The sequence below is a fragment of the Tinamus guttatus genome, unplaced genomic scaffold, assembly GCF_059628265.1.
Source record: "Tinamus guttatus ecotype Peru unplaced genomic scaffold, ASM5962826v1 Tinamus_guttatus_pri_ptg000470l, whole genome shotgun sequence".
Taxonomy (NCBI): domain Eukaryota; kingdom Metazoa; phylum Chordata; class Aves; order Tinamiformes; family Tinamidae; genus Tinamus; species Tinamus guttatus.
Window position 1 is genome coordinate 1,073,146 of NW_028289004.1, and position 21,265 is coordinate 1,094,410.

General features: G+C 41.0%; 1 protein-coding gene across 4 annotated transcripts in view; it reads left to right on the forward strand.

The window, feature by feature from the left end:
- The window catches only part of CDKL5 (cyclin dependent kinase like 5), a 78,740-nt gene extending 64,693 nt beyond the window's left edge, over window positions 1–14,047 (forward strand). For 3 of the 4 annotated variants that reach the window (XM_088532727.1, XM_088532728.1, XM_088532729.1), the window contains 4 exons: window positions 2,988–3,090; window positions 7,742–7,864; window positions 8,983–9,102; window positions 10,404–14,047. In XM_088532727.1, the coding sequence (XP_088388853.1) occupies window positions 2,988–3,090; window positions 7,742–7,864; window positions 8,983–9,102; window positions 10,404–10,790 (733 nt within the window). In that variant the 3' untranslated portion in view covers window positions 10,791–14,047. The remainder of the gene's footprint in view (window positions 1–2,987; window positions 3,091–7,741; window positions 7,865–8,982; window positions 9,103–10,403) is intronic. The other variant, XM_088532730.1, reaches the window with a different exon arrangement.
- Window positions 14,048–21,265: the final 7,218 nt, after the last annotated feature.

Sequence of the window (21,265 nt, forward strand, 5' to 3'; positions counted from 1 at the left end):
AACAAAGTGATAAAATGATGGGAAAGGGGGACGTTTTGCCTTTGCATGAGGGTGAGCACTCAGGGTCAGGAGTCTTTTCTGCATCTTTTACCACTGGAGACTTCTCTGCTAGTGGAAGACACTGCGATTCCTCTGTAACTGCCTGCCTCCAAGAGCTGAGGCTTTACGCAGAATAACAACACTTGCAGTTACATTGAAAGAATGGGCAGTGTTGAGGGACTGTACAATCCCATTTCTTCTGATAATCCTGTTTTTTCCTATACTGTCCATTGTCTGAAATTCTTTGGGAATGCCTAAAATATCCCGGTGTTTCATATCCTTGATCAAAATGTTCTGCTCTATTTTTACTCAGTGCAAAATCCTTGTGTTGAGCTTCCTGCTGTAATGCTATATATGTTCACTCTCTTCACGTAATGAGCATGTGTTTGGAAGCAGTTGCTTTTCAAGGTCAATGCTTTTTCAGACAACACTACTGCAATATGAGTCATAGGAGCTAGTGACATCAACCAGTCTGTGCAAAACCACTGGCTCATGGGAAAGCAGCATGGGAAAATGAGCAGAGTCCTCTGCCCGTTATTTTCCTCATCCAGGTTCATTGGGCCAAAGAAAAAGGATTACCCTTGAGTGAATATCTATCGAGATAAAGCGTGGCCACAATACTCCCAAGTTTTATGCAGAAGATAAAATTCATCCCGTTTAATGGCGTCACCATTTTGCAATGGTCTTTGGAGCAGAAAAGTTACAGGAAGAGATGGGAAAGTTCCCAAGGACAGTGCAGAGGAACCACGGTGGGACCTTCGTTTGGCCTGAGCGACCGGTGCCTCACGCGCGGCAGTAGCCCTGGGTGGGCAGTTTGCCTGAGGGCCCTCATTTGGGCTGTGTTTGTTGCCCTGGCTCTTGGGTTGCGTTTTGGGGCTGGCACAGAGCCAGCTGTGGATGCCCAGTGACTCCTTGGGAACAAGGCTGGGGTGATTCTTGGGATCCCGGCCCCCCTTGAATTATTAAGGACCATGAGACTCCTAAAAACAAAAGTCACTTAATTCATTCAGGAACTGTTGTGTCCTAAGTCAGCCTTGTTAAATGCTAGAAAGCTGCAAACCTGGCAAGTCTTTCCTCTTGGGCTCTTCCTGTGGGGCTGTAAGTGAGGAGTACAGGGCTGCCATATTGCCCTTATACAATGGTGCCAAATACAGGGGCCTGAAGGAAATGGGAATCCTTTGCAATCCTATAGCTACATCTAGCATTGTCATATTTATAGTAAAATCTGTATCGCTGAACATTTGAATAGCTTTTTGAATCTGGCTTTATTTTCCAAAAATCAAAATCAGAAAAAATCCACCAGCCTCTCTGCCTGCAAGTCTAATCATTCTGTTATTCAGCAGCTGATCAAACCACAGCTCAGAGATACTCTTACCAATAAGGAACATTAGTGTAGCGATTCCTACCCCAATTATGTGTTTCACGTTTGCTTGGAAAAAAAATGTCAGCTGGGCATGCAGCAGCTGCCGACTCACCGGTTGATAGCACAGCTCTTGAAGCCAGGATTAGAACCCAAAGACAACTATAGGAGACGGCTATGAGTTGTTACATGGCAGCTCCTCCGAAGAAAGCTGCTTCTTTTTGTCATCCAGAGCACTTAGAACGGGGACTGTCCCTTAGGTTTTCCAGCCAGCCACTGGGATAATTTCATTTTTGTATTCATACGACTTCAGGCTAAATGGACAGATCACCCAGTGTGACTTCTTGTAAGTTAGTTGCTATTAAATGTCATCCATTCGCTGAGAGACAAACACAGTAGCACGTCTGACTAGTGTGCATCCCCCAGAAGGGTGTCTGGGCTTGCTTTGAAAAGTCAGAGTTGAGAAGTCCACTCTTTTTTCCAAGAAGTTTGTTCTGGTGATTAACAGCCTCACTGTTTTAGTCAGTGACCTGTTTCTAACAAATTTCTCTGACTACATCGTCCACCTACTTGTTCTTCTTACGTCTTTTCCCTTTAAAGATTCTTCTTATACTCAGTATTTTCTCCCTGGAAAAGTATCCATGCACAGAAGTCAAGGAAAGTCTAAATGTTGGAGCTTGTTCACTTGTTTTTTAATGTACTAGAGAGACTGAAATCTCTGTTACTGCAAGCCATTATTTATATCTTTGAGTTTCTTTCTGTAAAATTTCCCCACACCATTTCCAATTTTCCAAATGCATTGGAGGGTGCTAGCACTGCATTCAGTGAAGATCTCACCAATGAGTTGCAACAATCTTTTTACCCCGTATCAGTACTTTACCTTCATTATTTGGTGTATATACTTTAAAGTAGCACTCTACTTACTACTGCAGATAATTCAGTTTTACCTGACTTGAAAAGTAGAAATAAAAAAATTAGTCTTTGCAAGTCTCCCACTTTTGGGTCTGCTTCTTTGGCAGCCCTGCCTCATAACAAATGTTCACTCAAGGTGTGAAGTTGAAATGGACAACAGTAGATCCCCAGGCTTCACAGATGATAAATTTGGAACCATGTCAGCAAAGGTCAGGAATTTTGATTGAAATCAGTTCTGTCTGACAGACTTCTTTGTAACTCCTGGTTCTTCAGCAAGCAATAGATGAACTGGATCTGTGCTTTTATACCTCATCATCGTTTGTATATTCTCTCCGATATTATTTTAATTTCTTAAGGTATCTTATGTGTGATATTTTGGTTTTAATATTAACTTTTGTTTTTAAAAAAAAGACATGCATGCTTACCTTTTCCCTAACTACTCACTATGGTTTGAGCTAGTCATTTTTCCCTAACACTGTGTTCTTCCTGTCCCGTTTAACAAGACTGTCCTTTATTTGTACAGTAACTCTTGAACCAATGAATGCTAAAGCATTAGAATCTTTTCATTTCAATCCAATCAATAATTTGCATTCTTTGCCATAGGATCTTGTTTTTACATAAAATTTACAAAACATGTAAATTAAATCTCTCTTACAATACCTTATTTCATGTTTAGGAAAAGTCCTGAAAATCTTAACAGTCACTCTGAACAGCTCAAGGAGAAAGAAAAGCAAGGTTTTTTCAGGGCAATAAAAAAGAAAAAGAAGAAATCTCAAACTGTAAGTATATAATATTTCTATAAGAAAATACATAATTAGCAGACTTGAATCATGTCATGTTAATATGCTAGATCAGTGGAGTACCTTTATATTATTTGTGGTCACACCTACATGTATCTATCTGATCTTTTTATTTCTGTTTTCAGTATATGAAAATCAATTTATTTCCCCATTCAGTGTTTATTTATCTTCCTTTTCAAATATTAATTTGCATACTAGATATATTTCTATGCGTGTTTAGTGGGGTTTTTTATTTTTTGTTTTTTTTTTTAATTAGACACTTTTGGAACCGGTTTTGGTATGAGCTTTAAGCATACGTAGCAAATTCTTTCACAGTATATGGTGATGACATTCTAAGAAAAGAAATAAATTATTGTGTGCCATCAAAGCTTGAATAATTTCTGAGACACCAATTAGAAGGAGATAAAACTGTTAGAAGTGAGAATTCCTTCCAGTCTTTTTCATGGCCTTCAAGGTGGTGCCTCCATCTTCTTGCCATTTACTGTGCCTGGAATAAAGCACAGTACCCTGACCATTCCTAATGCTCTGCACATTGGGGATATAAACAGTGGCTTTTGTTACGTAGTATAGACCTTTTTCTTTTGTGCATTTTTACATTTTCTTCTAGTTGTCAGGAAGCAGAAAGAACTTTCCTTTGTCAGAGGATAATGGTTTGGTAACTCTTCACAAAGTTTTAAAATGAAAATTCACTTAAGAAGTGAAGAAATCTGAGGTTCCTGTCGTCCTGTTCTTGGATGGCCATTGTGAAAATGCTTAGTTTTAAAGTTACGTTTGCCTCTCTGTTTTACAATATTTTAAAACTGCAGGTATTTTATCTTAAGTTATGCATAGTACAAGTGTGGTCTTGTAATTCTCAGGCCATTAGGAGCAGAACTTCAGAATTAAAAAAAGATTTACTAATATACTAGCATGTTACTAAACATCATGTGCAAAATAGTGTCAGAAATCTTTGTCTTTTTATGTTACCTGTTTTTTTTCGGTGGGCTGCTTATACCAGCCATTTTATTTTCATTCTTAAGATAGGTTTTTCACTTTAAAAAGTGACATTATTATTAACCTGTTAATAATTCTTATTTTTACTGATATTGGGTCAGATATTCTTTGTGTATGAATAATAGGATAAATTTCAGACTTGAGCTGGAATCGGAAAATCAGATGGTGCTCTTATGTCACAGAGCAATCATCATGCCCAACGGTAACATGGGCACCACTTTTCGAAGGAGCTTATTTAATTTCACATGTTTTGTGTTATTTTGGGCTATGTTTGTTTTGCTTAAGTCCTGAATGTTTTATAAAAAAAAATGTTGCAATGCTTCTGTAAGTGAAATTTGAGTTACAATTGTCAAGGTTCTCAGAATGGTGTAAATCGTGCTCACTTGCTCACTCTTATTGGCATTAGAAGTTGTTAATGGTACCACAGGGCAAATTAAAATATATCCTGTCATAAGGTGAGGTGGCATGACACTGGCTTTCAGCAGAGTTGAAAACTGAGAGAGAGGAGCACTTTTTTAAAAAAATTCTCTTTAAAATGCATGGACCATGTTCACGTGTGTTTTAACTAGTGCGTGCGCGCACACACACACACACACACACAAAATGTGCCTTGCCTTCCTTCTGGCCAGGTGTTAAGGCTTGTACCACTTCTTATTTCATAGACACTCTCTTTAAATGAGAGCAGAAGGACTTCTACCCCCAGAATCACGTCAGACTTTTTTGCAATCCCTCCCTATCCTATTGTGTGGTTGTGTGTGATGTATATATATGAATCTGTGGGCAGTAGTGCACAAAATTCCTGTTAAATAACACCTTTTCATTGGCCTGTACCTTTGCTGAATTATTCTTATTTCACATTAATGTAAATAGATGCAAAACTAGGGGAGATGAGATTTTAAGCTTTGTAGGCTTAACCTATTGCATCTGAAAGAGGGAGGTTTTTAGGCAGTTCTACCACTGTGTGGGCTCAGATGGCATTACATTGAAAATATTCTCCACTGAACATTGGTGCAGCAGATTATTTGGCTCTGCCATCGACATATACCGTGTAAATGACTGCAGCTGGGTGCAGCGTACATTTTCATGGCTCACGGTGCAAGTTTTTGCAAAGGATCTTCATCCCAAATGCCCCCAGTTCTCTCTCTGTTATGCTTATCTTCAGGTTCAGCTGTTAGCTAAGTTTGCACCATAGTGCCCTTCTGTTTCTGTAGTTTGTATGTTAGTTCTATTTTGAGAGCAAATAGATAAATTTTATAAAATCTTGTACATACAATGATAGTGTGGGTTAATGATTAAATATGTGCTGATGTGCAGTCCCAAACTGCTGCATGAGACTTGTGCCCAGTTACAGTATGACCATTTGTATTAGACAACTGAAGAAAATACCTACATTTAAACTCTGGTCTTTTTTTTCTATCAAAATGTCCTTGTAAGGAAAGTATACCTAATACCATTCGTTGCAGTGATGCATTTTCCCAAATAATCTTCAATTCTCATTGCTCTGGTCTGCATAAATTCAAAATGTTTAGGTGTGGTGGTAGAGACCACTTTTAAATCCTGGCTAATAGTGTATCAACTACTACTAGCTTGAACTATGTGGAGGAAATACAGACTGGATTGGGTTGCATCTTAACATCCAAAGTATTCCATAAATTCTAAGTGGGAAGTGACTTGAATTGTAACTACCAAAAATATCATTGGTGACAGGACAGGATGGACTTATACACCATTCTTACTCCTCTTTGGGGTGTTTTACTTGTTTGTTTGGGGTTTTGTTTGCTTGTTTCTTTCTTTTTATTTTTTTTTCTTTTTTTCCTCTTTTAAGATTAGAGCAAAATATATTTTTCATAAGGGGAAATTAAATTGGGTGGTTAGAGCTAGTATCTCACAGGAAGAGGTAAAACTCCTGCATTCTGAGTTAGACACTTGCTGACACCAACTGGATCTTTGGATCCCACCAGAGATAGCAAAATGTTTTTTGGTTTCTGCTTACTTGTCCTGTTTAATGGAACAGTATTTCAGGGTAGACTGCATACATCCATGTAAATCACAGGTGCCTAGTTTAGACACTGAGCTTTGTTCTTTACCACGTGTCTGTTAGTTGAGAAGGTCTGCCCGAAAGCTTTGGGATGTTCATTAGGATCTTCCAGCACAGACAAGAAGTTTACCTTAAGTTCTGCACAAAATTTGCTTTCAGTAGTAAAGGCTTTAAACACCACGTAGTAGTATGGTTTTCAACCACAGGAAGAATGTTTTTTACAAATTCACCTTAAAAATGCTATTGTGTATAGCTTGTGATTCTCCAAGTTTTTATTTTGAGGCTCCCAGAAGTATGCTGGTATGGATACTTCAGTGCAGGCCAGACTTTCTTCAGCAAAAAGTTTAAGAGGGGGACAGTATCGCACCTGCTAGCTACCATTTACTTTTAATATCCTTTGGCAAGTCTCATTTAGCCAGCGCTCACCAAAACAGTCATAAAGGATATCTTGAATTGGATTGAAGATCCCTTCTTAATGGTGTCAGTCCCTCAATCTCTGACAGTCCGGAGCTGGCTTCGGCTCTGGACGGTACCTCTGGCAGAGTTGTTTCCATTAGTCATTCTCCCCTGTGCTCTCCACCTGTAGTGCTGCACTGGGTGACAACCCTGCCTGCCCGCTGGAGGAATTCTTTGCAGTGCTGTTTGGGCAAAGTTAGTCCTGCTCATTCTCCTTTTTATCTTGCTTGGAGTCTTTCTGTGATGTACCAAAAGGTTTTGAAGGCTGTTAGAGTCACAGCTGTGTAACCTGGCATCAAACATTTTGATACCCAGGAAGGTTGTGTGCAGGGTCAATATGCACAGAGAAGCACAAGTTCTTTCTATTCACCAGAGAATTTTTTAGCATGTATTCCAAGCTCTGGCTCCGAAGAAACAATCCCTTTGGAAAAATTCCGTTACAGGTGAGCACTCCTCTGAGTCATGCTTTGCTTTCCATTTTGGTTTGCCGAACCTCAAATGGGAGAGTCTTCTGATCATGGGATTTCTAAAGAGGCTATGTTAATTACTGACCCAGTCCTTACATAGTTTGGATGCTCTAAGTGAAACCTAGAAGCTGAGAAAACCCTCACTGTTACTAGTGCTTCTATCATTCTGGCTAGGCATACATAGTATTATAAAGAGGATTTTTTTGGTAGACAGAATAGTGTTAGACAGCACTTGTACATGAAAAGAGGAGGAATAGTCCCCTCTCAAGTTTTAATACTTGAGAATTCCATTGGTTTTCCATGTGTCCATTGGTATGCCCTGTGTTTGTGCTACAGAGGTGAAACTAAAACACAGTGCTAAAGCTCAGTAGAGTCACACAGGTGAATCACCTGATGTTTTCAAAAGGCTTTGAAATGTACTTGGCCTTCCTAGTGGATCATGGATATAAGAACAGGGGCGCTGATCTCTCTTTACATTCTTTATATGCATTGAATTCCTTGAATTTGTCCCATATACTTCATTCTGAACATCAATCAACATTTTATTTTGTTCAAGCAAATTATAGGATGAATACCATGTATTTTTGGTATTAAAAAAAATACATTATGAATATAGTAAGGACAGATCTCTTGAACTAAAATACTATGCATTTAGTTTTTGTATCTTATATTACAGACAGACTCAACCAACGGGGAGAATCCAAGCATCAAGAAATCCCTCTTTCCTCTTTTTAATTCAAAGAATAATTTAAAGCATAGTTCCTCTTTGAAAAAGCTTCCTGTAGTCACTCTACCCATGGTATTAATTTTTAAGTACAGTAGCACTGTAAAATGCTCCAGTAAATTTGTTTTACTGACTACAGCAGCATGTATTTTATTTTTATGGGTTCACTTTCTCTTCATGCCAGTTAAGTACCTGGGCCAATTCGATAAATTCTAGTACAATTGGCAGTTTGTTGGAATAGATTGTCTTTTTCAAAACATGTTTATCTTAGTCTGATATACTGAAATACACAGTTCTAGGTAGAATGAGATAAAAGAAAAATAGTTGCAAATTCACACAAATTTTAAATTGGACTATCTCTTTTTGTTTCAATCAGGAAAAGTTAACCCAATTTATTTTATAGCTATTTTGGAGATGCACCTTAGATGCAAGCTGATTCTTTATATTGGAATTGAATTAAAAAAGTACTGTAACAACAGATCCTCTCAGAAAAAGTTTTCATTTCATGCTTCTGCTGCATTTTTATTTCTCCTGATTGTTCACAATAACCTTTTTTTTAAGCAAGCTGTCTTTAAAATTCTAGCTGTCCAATTTTTTGCATAAAATTCATGGAATAATATGAAACACTTTACATATACATTTGCATATAATCTCTCTGCTCTAAGTTTTGTTAAAGTTGCTGTTTGTTTTTCATTTTTCAAGGAGTTTTCAATTTTTACTATAGCTTGAAATATTTCAGAAGAATAAAGATGGGAAAAGGAAAGGTTCTTTTTCTTGTCATGGCAAAATGATTCAGATATCCGTTTAGAGATCTTCTTCATGCGGGATCGAATTTATAGAACTGATCCATGGTCTTAACTGCAATATGGAATGCTTTTTAAGTGAAGATGAGGCGCAACTATTTTCTTTTTTCTGTTTTTTTCTTTTTTCTTTTTTTTGAAGCCTTGTTTAACTGCTCTTTCTTACAGCAAATAACACTAACAGCATGTGAATGCTTTAAGGGCTAAGGGTATAGCAAATCTGCATGATATCCACAGCCACTCATTATTTACTATGGGGAAAAGTATTGAAAGCGCATTACGATTCTGCTGCAGTAATGGAATTCACTTGCTTTATGTAATTAACTGGGGGAAACAGCTTACAGCTATTTTTAAGCATATATTAAGAAATCACTAATTAATACTTTCTTGCAGATGCCTAGTAGTGATGGTCAGGATCTTTTGGCATTGCAGAAAGCCATTCACACTTCTAATCACCAGAGCAGCAGGCAGAAGGATTGGCATCCCGAGAAGATGACAGAAATCCAGCCTCATGTAAGTGCCATTATCAGTTCCCTATATTCTGAGATCATCCATGTGTCTTGACAGCTTTTTCTCTGGTGAATAGAAAAATTGCATTTGGCATTATTTCCCAGCCTCCCCATTCCTTGCTCACTGAATGTAAAAAGGCATGTGCCTTCCATCCTGCATAATTCTTTGATAATCTAGACATGAATGACAGGAAAAAGAAGGGAGACAGCAAGTCCCTTTGTTAGTCTTTGAGCCTTCTGAAATATTGGTTATGTTTTTGCATTAGAAGCCCACAAAATGTCCTTGCATCTGTGCTGGGCACTAGAGCACTATATAATGACCCTCTAGTTTGTGCTGCAGAGGACGGTGCATCCTGAGGGTGCTGTGCTACCCGCCAAGGAATTACTGGATGGGGTCCTCAGGGTATCGTGACCACATTACTGTGCAGCAAACTGCAGCTTGAGCAGCTTAGATTACTAGAGCAGAGCACTGCTCCAACACAGCTTTGTTTTCTTCAGTTCTAAAACCAGCCTTTGGGGGACCAGGGCTTTGGGGAGAGCCTCTGTGCCATGCTGTGTTGCCACTGCAATGCTGAAAACCAAACCAGGTTTTGTTACAGCGGCAGTGTTCGAAGGAATTCTTCTGTGAGCTGTGAAATTTGTTGAAAGCAGTGCCCATCAATTTGTGCTCTCGGGCTCCCCAGCTTCTTACCCATTTCACTTACCTCATGTTTCTGTTTTTCTACGACCTCCTCACCAGCCAAAGCGGCATGTGCTGTAAGGGACAAGAACATCTTATCACCCACCTGGTGCCCAGCAAAATATCCAACAGTTGAGTTCCGCCAGCCTTTATCTGAGTGCCCAGAGTTACTCAGGTCTCTCTCTAGGCCACGCTGATGTTCAGGACACTTCAAGGAACTTCATATTTCCAAGATCTGTAAAATAAATCTCTAAAATAAGACTGAGGTTCTAAAGTTAATAGCTGCCCATCTGTCATTACTCCTACTAATGCAGGTGCCTGTGCCTTCTTTCTTACAGGAAATCAGGCTAAATGAATTGGTGGGAACAAAAGTTTCTTTGATATAGCCATTTCCTCTTTTCAGGTACTAATAGATTTGAATCAAAATGAGAAGACATTTTTTTCAGGTGTGTAGTAATAGCATGAACTGAAATAATCCAAAAATGAATGCCTATTAAAAGTGATGAAATGCCGTAAAGTTCAGAATGTTCAATTTAAGATGTGACCGTTTTGCTGAAGGAAGCCTGATAAGAGTATTAGAGCAACAAGAGGGCACCAGGTCAAGTGCTTTCCGCCATGTCTTTCAGAACCAGCCATTAAAATCTCTTCGGAAGCTGTTACATCTGTCCTCCTCAAACCACCCTGTCCCCGCCGAGCCTCGCTTCCAGCCCTTGCCGAGTCAGCCAGCCAAAGCCTCCTTCTCTGAAGTGCGGATTCACCCCATGAGCCAGAGCTCCAGCAGCGGCAGCAGCAGCGCGCGGCAGGAGCCGCAGCCCAAGAGCCGGCCCACGCTGCAGCTCCCCGGGCAGCTGGAGCCCGCCTGGCACGTGGCGCCCGCGAGCAGGGGCGCCAGCGACGGGCCGCCCTACTCCGACCAGCTGCCTGCCAAGAGCGGGCAGAACGGGCCCGCGTACAACCGAACAAACCGAGCCCGCATGCCCAATCTGAACGATCTGAAAGAGACGGCCTTGTAGTGGCGCTCCAGGAGGAGGCCCGTTCCCGTGGGGATTGCCGCAGGGGAGTGGTGGTGGCTCCGGGGATGGTAAGACTGTATTTTCAGCTTTATAAAGGTGTGCAATAGGTACACGTGGAGCTATGCCGTTTGGCACCACAGTGAGAGTCAGGGATTATACAGTAAAACAAGTTGAATTATGAATTACCAGTCATCAGAAATGTCCTTGGATACAAGGCAGAGTGTGCTGTTCAGGGAGAAAAAGGTGTTACTGTTTTCTCTCGTTTACATTCCAGCTTCGTGCACATCTCTGTCTGAAAGCTGGGAGTCTTTTGGTAGGTATTGGCACTTATAAGGATGAAAACATTCATGTCTAGACCTATGCCCTTACTACATTTTTTGCTGCCTAGTTAAAACAGTGGGGTTTATGTGATAGAAGTGTATCCCTGTTAAGGGTTTAAAGCTAAATTGTATGTCTTAAATTTGTTTTTTAAACTACCATATTTGATAGGATTTGTAATATTTATTTATGATGACCTAATATCGTACTGTTATAATCATATCTTTTATGTTATAATGTAAAGTTATTTTGAGCTGTTTGAAACATTGTGAAGCAGTGCAACAGCTACAGTAGTTTCTATAAAAAAAAACCTAACAGTAACATTTATATATTGCATCAGGAGTATTTTATTCTATATATAAATATATATATAAATGGAAAATAACTGTCTGTTTTTTTAAAATATACTCATTTAAAAGAAAAGTATTGTTATGACACTATCTGCCATATTTTTATACATTTGTGATATAAAGTGCAGTATTATACTTCTAATAAAAGGAAGTTGAATGTGGATATAAGTGTGACTGTAACAGTATGAATCTTGCTCAGCTATTACAGCCTGGTATTATAGGCATTATTGGTAACAAACAAAAGACAACATTCAATTCCAAGCTTTATTAGGGGCGATTTTGTTGGAAGTGTTGGCTAAGTGTAAGAGACTGCAGAACTGTACAGTAATCCAAATGTTTTCCCCTGTATCCTTCGTTTTCCTGTTAATATGAATGGGAGTTTCGCATCTGCATCATGAGCATAGAGCCCCAGGACCAATTTCCTTTTCTCCAAACACAAAAAGTGCCCCATGGCTACAAGCTAAAGCAGGTGCTCTTCCACTTAATAGTAGGGTGAAGACCAAAGAACCATAGCATGAATTGCAAGTGAAATACCGCACTCTGACACTTACGCATAGCATGCCGCTGCACACCATGGTATAAGCTTTTATGTATATGTGTATTTTACATCTTGTTTAACAATCTATTAACTATTAAGAGGAACACTGTATTTAAATTTAAAATACTGTTGCACTTTTTTATTATATTTCAGGATGTATTTAAAGTTACCAATCTTATATTTGGATATTGAGGGGAAAGGTTGCCATGCAGCTTATTTTCTCCTTATACTTTGCTCTCAGAATATTTCAATGCACAGTGCAGTCTCCAGTCTCAGCAAAAGGACAGATCTTGGGTTCCAGTTTCCTGTAAAACATTGCTAAAACTGCCATTGCACTGGTGACTTTCAAGCGTAGCAAAGACACAGCCTGATTTCTCTTTTGCTACCGGTAAGATCTATCCCAGGGGAGTTGGAGGAGTCAAAGGAGTTATGCCAGTCTAGTGCAATAAGAGGAGAGTGAGGCCTGTAGTGTCAGAACAATACAATCTTTCCTTTTTTAAGTGTGTTAGTTCAACTCTCCCATTACTCTGCAGCATAGTTCATTTTATATACGATGTTCTCATAAAGTAAATGTACTTGCAGATACAAGTGTGTTGTCTTTTCCAAGAAGAGATTAACCTGAATGTAAATTTGATGATTTAGCCATAGATAGAGTTAACACAAGCAGCCAGACAGTAAGAGCTGAAGTTCCTACTTGGATAACAATGCAAACTGGGCGCGATGACGCTCAGTGCCTCTTGAATCATACCAAAGTTCTAAGAACGTTACACAACAAAATTGGCATCGCTACTACAAAAATCTTTGTCAAAAAGTACAGTATGAAAGTATGTCATTTCAGGTTTGTCCAGGGCAAAAAGAAAGAACTCTTTATTTGTGAATTGCCTGCAAGAAATGTGAATGTGGTTTTCTTATAGATATATATGATATGTTCTGCTTTTATGTATCATATATATCACATGTATAAATATAGTAGATGTGACAGGATGTCCATCTTTTTAGTAATGTCACTGGACATCCAAGAAACACATTGTGATGTTTACTGCGCATTATTATCACAGTAAATTTCTTCTAACCTTTTAGAAATCTTTTGTGCATTCATCAGTTCATCACAGTTGGGTCAGTCCTGTTCTTGGTTCTGAACTGAGCTGATGCCACTGACATACCTTGCAAAAACATTGTCTTTAGTTCCAGAGTGGGGCTCTAAGCAGTACTATGTGAATGTCTCCAACTGAGCATCCAGACTAGACTATTTTTCACTTTGTACATATAATTCCTTTTGCCTCTACTACACTTTTACCTGGTTGGTAAAAGTTTCTTGCTTAGGATAATAATACTGGACTGTCTATAGTGGTTCTGGTTTCTGGCAGGAAAAATGCTTCCAAAGGATTTTTATTCCTCACCCTATTGAGTGAAATTAGAGTAATCTCTGATTGTACTTATAGCTATTTAAAATAGTTAGCAGTGCTTCAATGGTCACCCAAGGAGTGTTCAGGCATTTGGTGGCCCATATTTACAGAAAGTTCTTCCTACTTCATAGTGCATTTTCTTCTCAAAATCCACAAACTATAATAGATTAAAGTTGAGTACTAGGTTGTATTGAACATATGTAATATTTTCTTCCTTCTGCTGGAATTTCCAGCAGCTCAGCCAACTGGTGCTGGGATAAATTGAGTGTTTTTAACCTGGTCTAACTATTTAGAGTGTTGCTAATGTAATTTTGCTGAGGCTTCTGAAGGGTCTTATTACAGTGACTGAGATTTGCTGACTCAAAAAAAGGAGACGAGAATTACAGAGCTAACAATTTTGTAAGTGTGAGCTTTCTTCTTCGCTGGTTTGTGAGTCTTGTGCTATGTGTTCTATAGAGTTACTTAGGATAAACCATCTTAGACTGTATTTTATTCTTTGGTGAGCTGTTTTGCCTTACCATGGCATCACTAGTGATATGAATAGGAAAAAAAAAAAAAAAAAAAAAGACTAAGAAATGGATTATAGTCATTTTGCAGAACACAAACTGCCTGAACTTGTCTATATGTTTTTACTATTATTGAACTTTTATTACCTGAAAAAATGGCACCTTAAGTTCCTCTTGATTTAAATTATATATGTGTTTAATTTGTCCTTTCAAATTGCCATGAAAACGTGTTAGCCTGAAACATTTTTCAATAGCCCTGACCGCAGAGAACAGTCTCTTAGAGCCATTTGAAACATTTTGTTCCATTAATGCACTGCGAGGTTCACTGCTCCTCCAAGAGCCCACCAGGAGAGAGCTCCTGGCAGGAAACCAGCGATCCCAAGTTCAGTCCAGTCTTTCACATCCCACGGGGCTCAGGGCTGATACCAAACTTTGATTTCAGATACCAAGTCAGACCCACCTAGATACAGCTGTTCTGGTGCAACTCTACACATACTTGCTCTTTTAGATTATGTTAAAGCAAGCCTCAAACATTGAGTGTCATATTACATCCTCAAATCATCTTCTGGCTTGTCACTGTTCTCTCTCCTAGACTGACTTGCTTCTGAGAGCAAAGATGGAGTGATTTGCTGAGACATGAAGTCATATGGTGGGCACTTGGCTTTTAGTCTTTCCTTGCTGTTCTGGTTGGGTGTCTGGTGGAGGATAAATCTTAGTGGTACAGACAGCTACAGGACCAAGTTCATTTTGTGCCCTTCAAAAGCTACTGTCTCTATTAGGTGATTAGACTGTTGTGTTCACCTGTTCAAGCTGTGTATTCTGCACAGTTAAGCTCTATAGACCTTCCCTGTAACAAAGGGAATAGTGATTACATAACTCTGAAAGCACTTTCATAATCTAAGGCAAAGCCCAGGCGCTTTGAAGGGAACCACGAGCTAGAAAGTTTTATTATATAGAAAGTTTCGTTTGTTTGTGGTCTTGAAACTATTTGGGAGTGTTAGATACTTTAAAAATATCTTCATCCAGTTAATTCTCTGTGTGTTGAATACTGCTAGAGTAGAAGAGGAAAACATATTTGAATCTCAATCAGTCACACAAAGGATACTAAAAGAATAGCCATATAAATATACCACTAAGTGTGGAGTGGCCATCAGTGTTTTAATTCCTTCCATCCCAAAAATACACAGTGAATCTGTTAATGGAATTGCATGGTGAAAAACACACAGCTGGGCTCTTGTAGCTTGTGCAAGTAGTCCCACCAGGTGAAATAGGATAAGAATGTCACAGTAGATGCTAGGAAAGGTAGTGCACCCTATTTAACCGTTTTTAAATAGCCTTCAATCAGGACACTATTTAAGATCAGGTGCCTTTCCCCCCACAGCTCTCCCTAATAGTGTCATGATATTAACCATCCATTAACTGAGGTTTGTAGTGAATGAGGAGAAAAGCCATTCAACTTCTAGCCTTTGTTAAACAGGGCAATTTGAGCAAACCCTTTTAATATAACCCAGCGTGGAAGCTTCCAGACGTTGGCTCCTTCTTCAAAGGATCGAACAGCACAGTGCATCATTGCTGAAGGCCTTCCAGGCTAAGGAAGGCTTGCACAGATCACATCATTTGGCCCAGACAATAAATTATTAAGGAAACCGCAAGATCTTTCATTCTGCAACTGCAAAAGAAATTTCATGAAAATTGAACAAAGCACCACATAAAATTTTATGGAAGATCTTTTAATCTGAAGAGAAAATCTTTTGGTGAAGGATCTTTTGCTTCAATGGTCTATTTTAATAGCTATTGTGAGAGACAGCAGATGTCAATCTGGTAGATGAAGTTTGAGCTAACCTGCTACAAATTCTGCTTTTGTTACGAGGGTATCCTTACATATAGCCAGATTTGGAACAAAAGGTGTCTTTTTTGACATACAAAGTGCTAGACACAGACGATGTGTTAGAGGATCACCCCCTCTCTGTTTTGATGCTTTCATTACCCCGAATCAGATTGCCTCTCAAGCTCTTTCAGAATGTAACTCAAATATGCAGCCAGGCAAATGGCGTTCGAGACATGGCCCAAAGGTCTGAATGTGGAATTTATGACTTGGACTAAGAGGTCAGGGATGTGACTCTAGACCTCTTCTGTCACCTCTGCAAGTCAATCTACCTCCTCTCTCTTACAGAATATGGTCGAGCTTTGGTTGGTTTGTGCTCAGTTTATTGCTGACTCCAGGTTTTGAAGAGGCATAGAAGAAGATTCTTCCTTTAGGTACTGTTAGCAACCAAGTAATAAAATTTTGATGGGCCTTCCTCTGATATACTTCTACAACCTTCAAGCCATCTCAGCTCTCCTTATAGAACCCTAATGCCATCCTTTGCACTGCTCTGCAGTCTTCCCTTGTACTTCCCCTGTGGTTCTCAACTATTGCAGTTGCCTTGTTCTTCGTTGTTCCTCTAGTGCAGCAGATTATCAGGGAGTTAGAGGCCTTATCTACTACTCCACCCTGATTGCTGTTTTATTCAAACAGCTCTCCTTAGACTTGCTCAGGATTTTCTTCATCTTCTTTTCATTTCCTTTGGGTAAGGTATGTTGCCTCGTGGTGCCTCTGCTGAAATCCATTGCCCCCAGGCACCGATCCGCCGGGCCTGTTTTGGCAGGGCAGCGTTTCTCTGGATCCATTCTGAGGACTGCAAGGTGGCCTCTGAAATGTTTAGGCATAGAAACTCTATGTCAACTAACTGCTTTTGTAACAGTTAGCAACCTTACAATTTCCGATAGCAAAGTTAATGCATATCCATACCACGAGATAAAGACTTTTGACATGCAAACCCAATGGCAGAGCTTCTAACCGTTCAGCAACAGGGCAGAGCTTCAAGCGTAGGTCAGATTCGGGTAACTGTCTACACTTTCTCCTTCCCCTTTCTTTTCTCCTATTTTTTTTCTACTAGTGCACATCTTAGCCTCATACAACTGAAAGTCTAATCAAAAGGAGTAACATCTCTATATTTGGTTTATATGAAACAATAAGCTAAAATCTTCCATGAAACCATAATTTTGCTGGAAATTCTATGCAGGCACTTTAAAATCTGGTAAATCTGCTGAGGAAACCTTTCAGGACTGCTTAGATCTCCACTGTGAAATACTGAATACTGAATTATGTCATTTGGGAGAAGGAAGGAAAAACTAGGTTTAGAAAAATGTGGTCTTTTTTCACCATCTGTCAATACAGACTATTCCAAAAATAACAGACTGTGGAGGTAGTTTTCAAAACTTCTAAATTTATGGATACGATTCCCCAATTTTGTTAACAGCTGTTAGAAAGTATGAAGCGCACAAACTTTTGAATCTACCATGCTTTCTGTTGTGGAAGGGATGTGATGTGATGTTAACCTTTTTAATCCTGGAATACAAATTGATTTTAAACTGTGTTGAATATTTAAAGATGACTTCATGCAAGTTAATAAACCATTTGTAAAGTGATTGTATACGATTCTTTGTATCATGTTGTCGGGACACCTTACCAAACTTTTTTTTGGGGCATGTATTCCATTCTTAACTTCTGTACAATTTCTATTGTCGCTGTAAATATTCTAAAAGAGAAAAAAAATCCTGTGGTAACCTTAACTATCAGCATGGAAATGGTTCATTTTTACTGAGCACAATGTATTTTTGAATGGGCCTTCCAAAATATGTCTTTAATAAAATGCAGGTTTTGCACTAGAAAACTGTCCTTTCTTTTTTTTCATGGTTAATGTTATTCCTCAGACATTTTCTACAAAGCACTTTCTGGTGCGCTAGCTGGGATCAGCTGAGCAGGACGGATCAGAACAGCACCAGACTTCCCCTGAGCTGCATGTTAATGCTGGCGCGTGCCTGACTCCTCTTTGAGAAGCTGGGTTGTTTCCATCCACGGGAGCATAGACAAAAAAATAAAATAAATTGCTGCCCGCCCCTTCCGTAGCTTCAGTGCAGAAGTTTCTTTGCTTTTATTCACTTCCTCTAGTCAGAGATTTTTGCAAAATCCCTGTCATCTTTTCTGAACACGAGCAACCCACCACTCCACTCCTCAGTCTCTACTCAGGTACCCAAAAGGCTGTTAAAGTGCCCAGCCCTTGCCTTGTATTTTTGCTGCAGAAAGAGATCGACAAATTGAGCTTTGGCGCTTTGGGATTTGCTCATTCCTGTGCAAAAGATGAGACTCTTCTAGGTTACTGTTCAGATGTCAGTGATGCTTTCCTGGAAGAGGGTCCTCTTGAAAGCGGCCTGTCATGGCATTTTGTGTGTGTGCAGCTTTAAAAAATGTCCCTGGTAGATCTCAGTTCTCCAAGGTTATTTGTAAGCAGAGGAGTCGGGAGCCTTGCCCTGCCTTGCTCCCTGTCCTCCCCTTCCCTCTCCGGCTGGCGGCCCAGAGCGCCCGGCGCTGCGGGGCTGGGGCTGACCTGCCCCTCACCCCCTCACGGAGGCCTGGCCTGACCAGGCCCTGGAGCACCCAGGGGAGATGGCGCCCAGCACTTCAAAACTCCTGTGCGATCTCGCCTCACCAGGAATGTGCTTGAGACGCCTGTTTTCTGGAAATGCCTAGTTCTCCCAGGATGGGGTTTTACTCCTACAGCCTCTCTCACCTTCCTGCTCACCTCACTGCCCTCTCCCGTGCCCTGCGGCAAGCACCAGGAAATGGAACTGCCTCCCTGTTGCAGAGGGCCCCCTGCAAAGCGCCTCTCCATGTCGCCCACGGTGCAGTCAGCCTCTGGAGGGAGAACGGAGGGGCCGTGCGGACTTCTCCCTCCAGCAGCCGTAGGAGGAAGATTCCTGTACATGCCCGCTGGGAGGAGGGGGTTAAAGATCGTCGCCAATGCTGTGGCTGGAGCGGAGTGCTTGAGGTGGTCTCTCAACCCATAATTTAGATTGGGCAAGCTTGACTACCTAGCACGCTTTTCTCACTTCTCTTTGTAAGCACTCCCAGATAGGAATTAGTGTCAGAAATCTGCAAGCAGCTCTTGGTCATGATTCCTTTGGAAAAATTGTTACAATTCACAATGTCTCAAAGTCATGTGTTGGTCTCCCCACCTCTGCCTGTAAGTGCCTGCAGAATTACCCCCCCTGGAAGATGGATGCATTTGCAGCACTGTTTTGCATCATTTCTTGAAGGCTCAGTTGCTGCTCCTGCTCTGGTTAATTATGCTTGGAGGCATTTGTGCCAGTAAATCAGAATAGGATTCATGTGCGAGGAAAAGTTAGACTTTTTGAGCAAGAGCCTTATATCTCTGTAATTGTATTTTGGCTCATTTTATGGTGCTTACATCATGCCCTCAGCCACACGGATGCTTCAATAGTCTGTGTTCGTGTTGAGGTGGAAGATGAGAGCAATTGTAAAAGCGGTCTATGAGCACATAATTAATGAAGCGTCTCAGCACCCCTCTTTCCAGATAAGAGGCAGAGGCTAAGTGAATTTCCAGAGGTCGAGCAGCAAGCGAGCTGCACAGCGAGGATCGCAGCAGAATGCCAGCTCCAGCAAGAACTGCCACTAAATGGCAAATAAAAGCCAAGAGCAGGTCCCTCCACTGAGTGCCCATTCCGTGAGCTGCAAAGGACAGAGTGAGGCGAGGAGCAAATAAGCTGTGAAATGCTGCATATTCCTTATATATATATATACATGCATGTATATATATACACACACATATGTATATACACATGTGTATATATATACACACCCATATACCTTACATGTCGCCATACATTTCAGTCTGGAAGCAGTGTCTAGTGACTTATTTGAAGCTGGAGCACTGGAAGAGCCACAACACAGGACCTTCTTACCTGGACAATCTTTCTTCTCCGAGACCTTATTATGTCCTCTCTGTAGGGTCAGTCCTGTGACAGTATGTAATTTATTACAGTGCCTTGGTATATGATGGGATGTGATCCATCCATTCAGGCTGTGGATTAGGCCTGTGAGCTCTTTCAAATTATTGAGTAACTCTAAGTGCAGAGCCTGGAGATGCTTCAGCAGTCAGTGGGGTTACTATGAGCATGGCTTATAGCACCAGTTATTACTGCTGGTGACAGCCCATGGGTCCCTCCTGGCTTCTGTGCAGTGCAAGCAGGGAAGATGTTGCCCTGTGTTGGTCCCACAGGCCGACTGCAGAGAGGACTTACCTCATGTTTGGTGGATTCTCTCGGGAGAGGTTGCCTGGAGAGAGGCGTTTGCTTCAAAAGACAGACAGCCAGGTTCTCTAATTTCCCAGCAAATGTGTCCGCCTACCCATTTGGGCATAGGCAACACTAGTTTGGGAGGGGAGAAGCAAGAGAGTGAAGGCAACATGGTAAGAATCATTTCGGCAGATGGGGATTAGTGTTTTCTACATCTCTGTAGACTTGATGCCTTTGTATAGTGGCGCAAAAGTTTTCAGACTTGCCAGAACAGCACATTTTCCTGACAGCTATTGTTTATCTCTTTATTCAAATGAACCACATTAATTAAAGAAGCAAAAGAAGACAAATGTCTGGCATCATGAATGAATAAAATGTGATGAATTACACCCACATCCACGGGTGTTGTTTTTTTCTCATGTTTTTGGCCACACCTCACCTCCCACCCTGCTCTGAGTATCTGACTGCCTGGAGAAACAGGAAGAAGGCGAAGAGGCAGGGGGCCCCTCCTGGCCTCTTGGTGCAGTTCGTGCCACTCCTGCCCCTGCTCAGGCATTCCAGCTGTAGCTGCCTTGATTCTTTCAGATCCCACTCCTCCAGCTGCCGGTGGGATTGGACCTGGCACAAGCAGAGGGCAGGGAAAAGGGACGGGGGTTCTGGGGCACAGGCAGTGCACACATGGGCACCTGTGGTAACGCTACAGTGCCAGGCCGCAGGCAGTGCCGGACACGGCTCCCAGGGCAGGGCAAGGACACAAGCAGCAACACGCAGGCCGTGTCTCCAAGGCTCCCTCGCTGCACCCAGGGGCTCAGGGGGCGGCAGGCATTCGGCAGGAGTCACCACATCGCAAATTCCTTGGGAGATGTTGGACACCCCAAAATCTACCCGGGTAACATTTTGGAGTGGAAGAACCAGGAGTATAACTGCTGAACAGTGCAAATTCCCTTCTCTTCCTTTTCTGGTGAGGTAAACTCTAGAGAGTTATGAAAACTCAAGGCAAAAGCAGACTCCATATTAACCCCAAAGAGGATGCATGTTTGGAGAGGGAGGGTTGAGCAAGGACTCTACAAGGGTGCTCAGGGGAAGGTCCCCATGTGGGGCCATGGAGTGCTGTCATCAGAGACCTGGGCCGAAGAGACAAGCACAAACCTTCCTTCCTGAGCTTATCTGAGTCCTGCTCCTGGATCCCCACTGGCCCTTCAGCCCGTGCAGCGTGCTG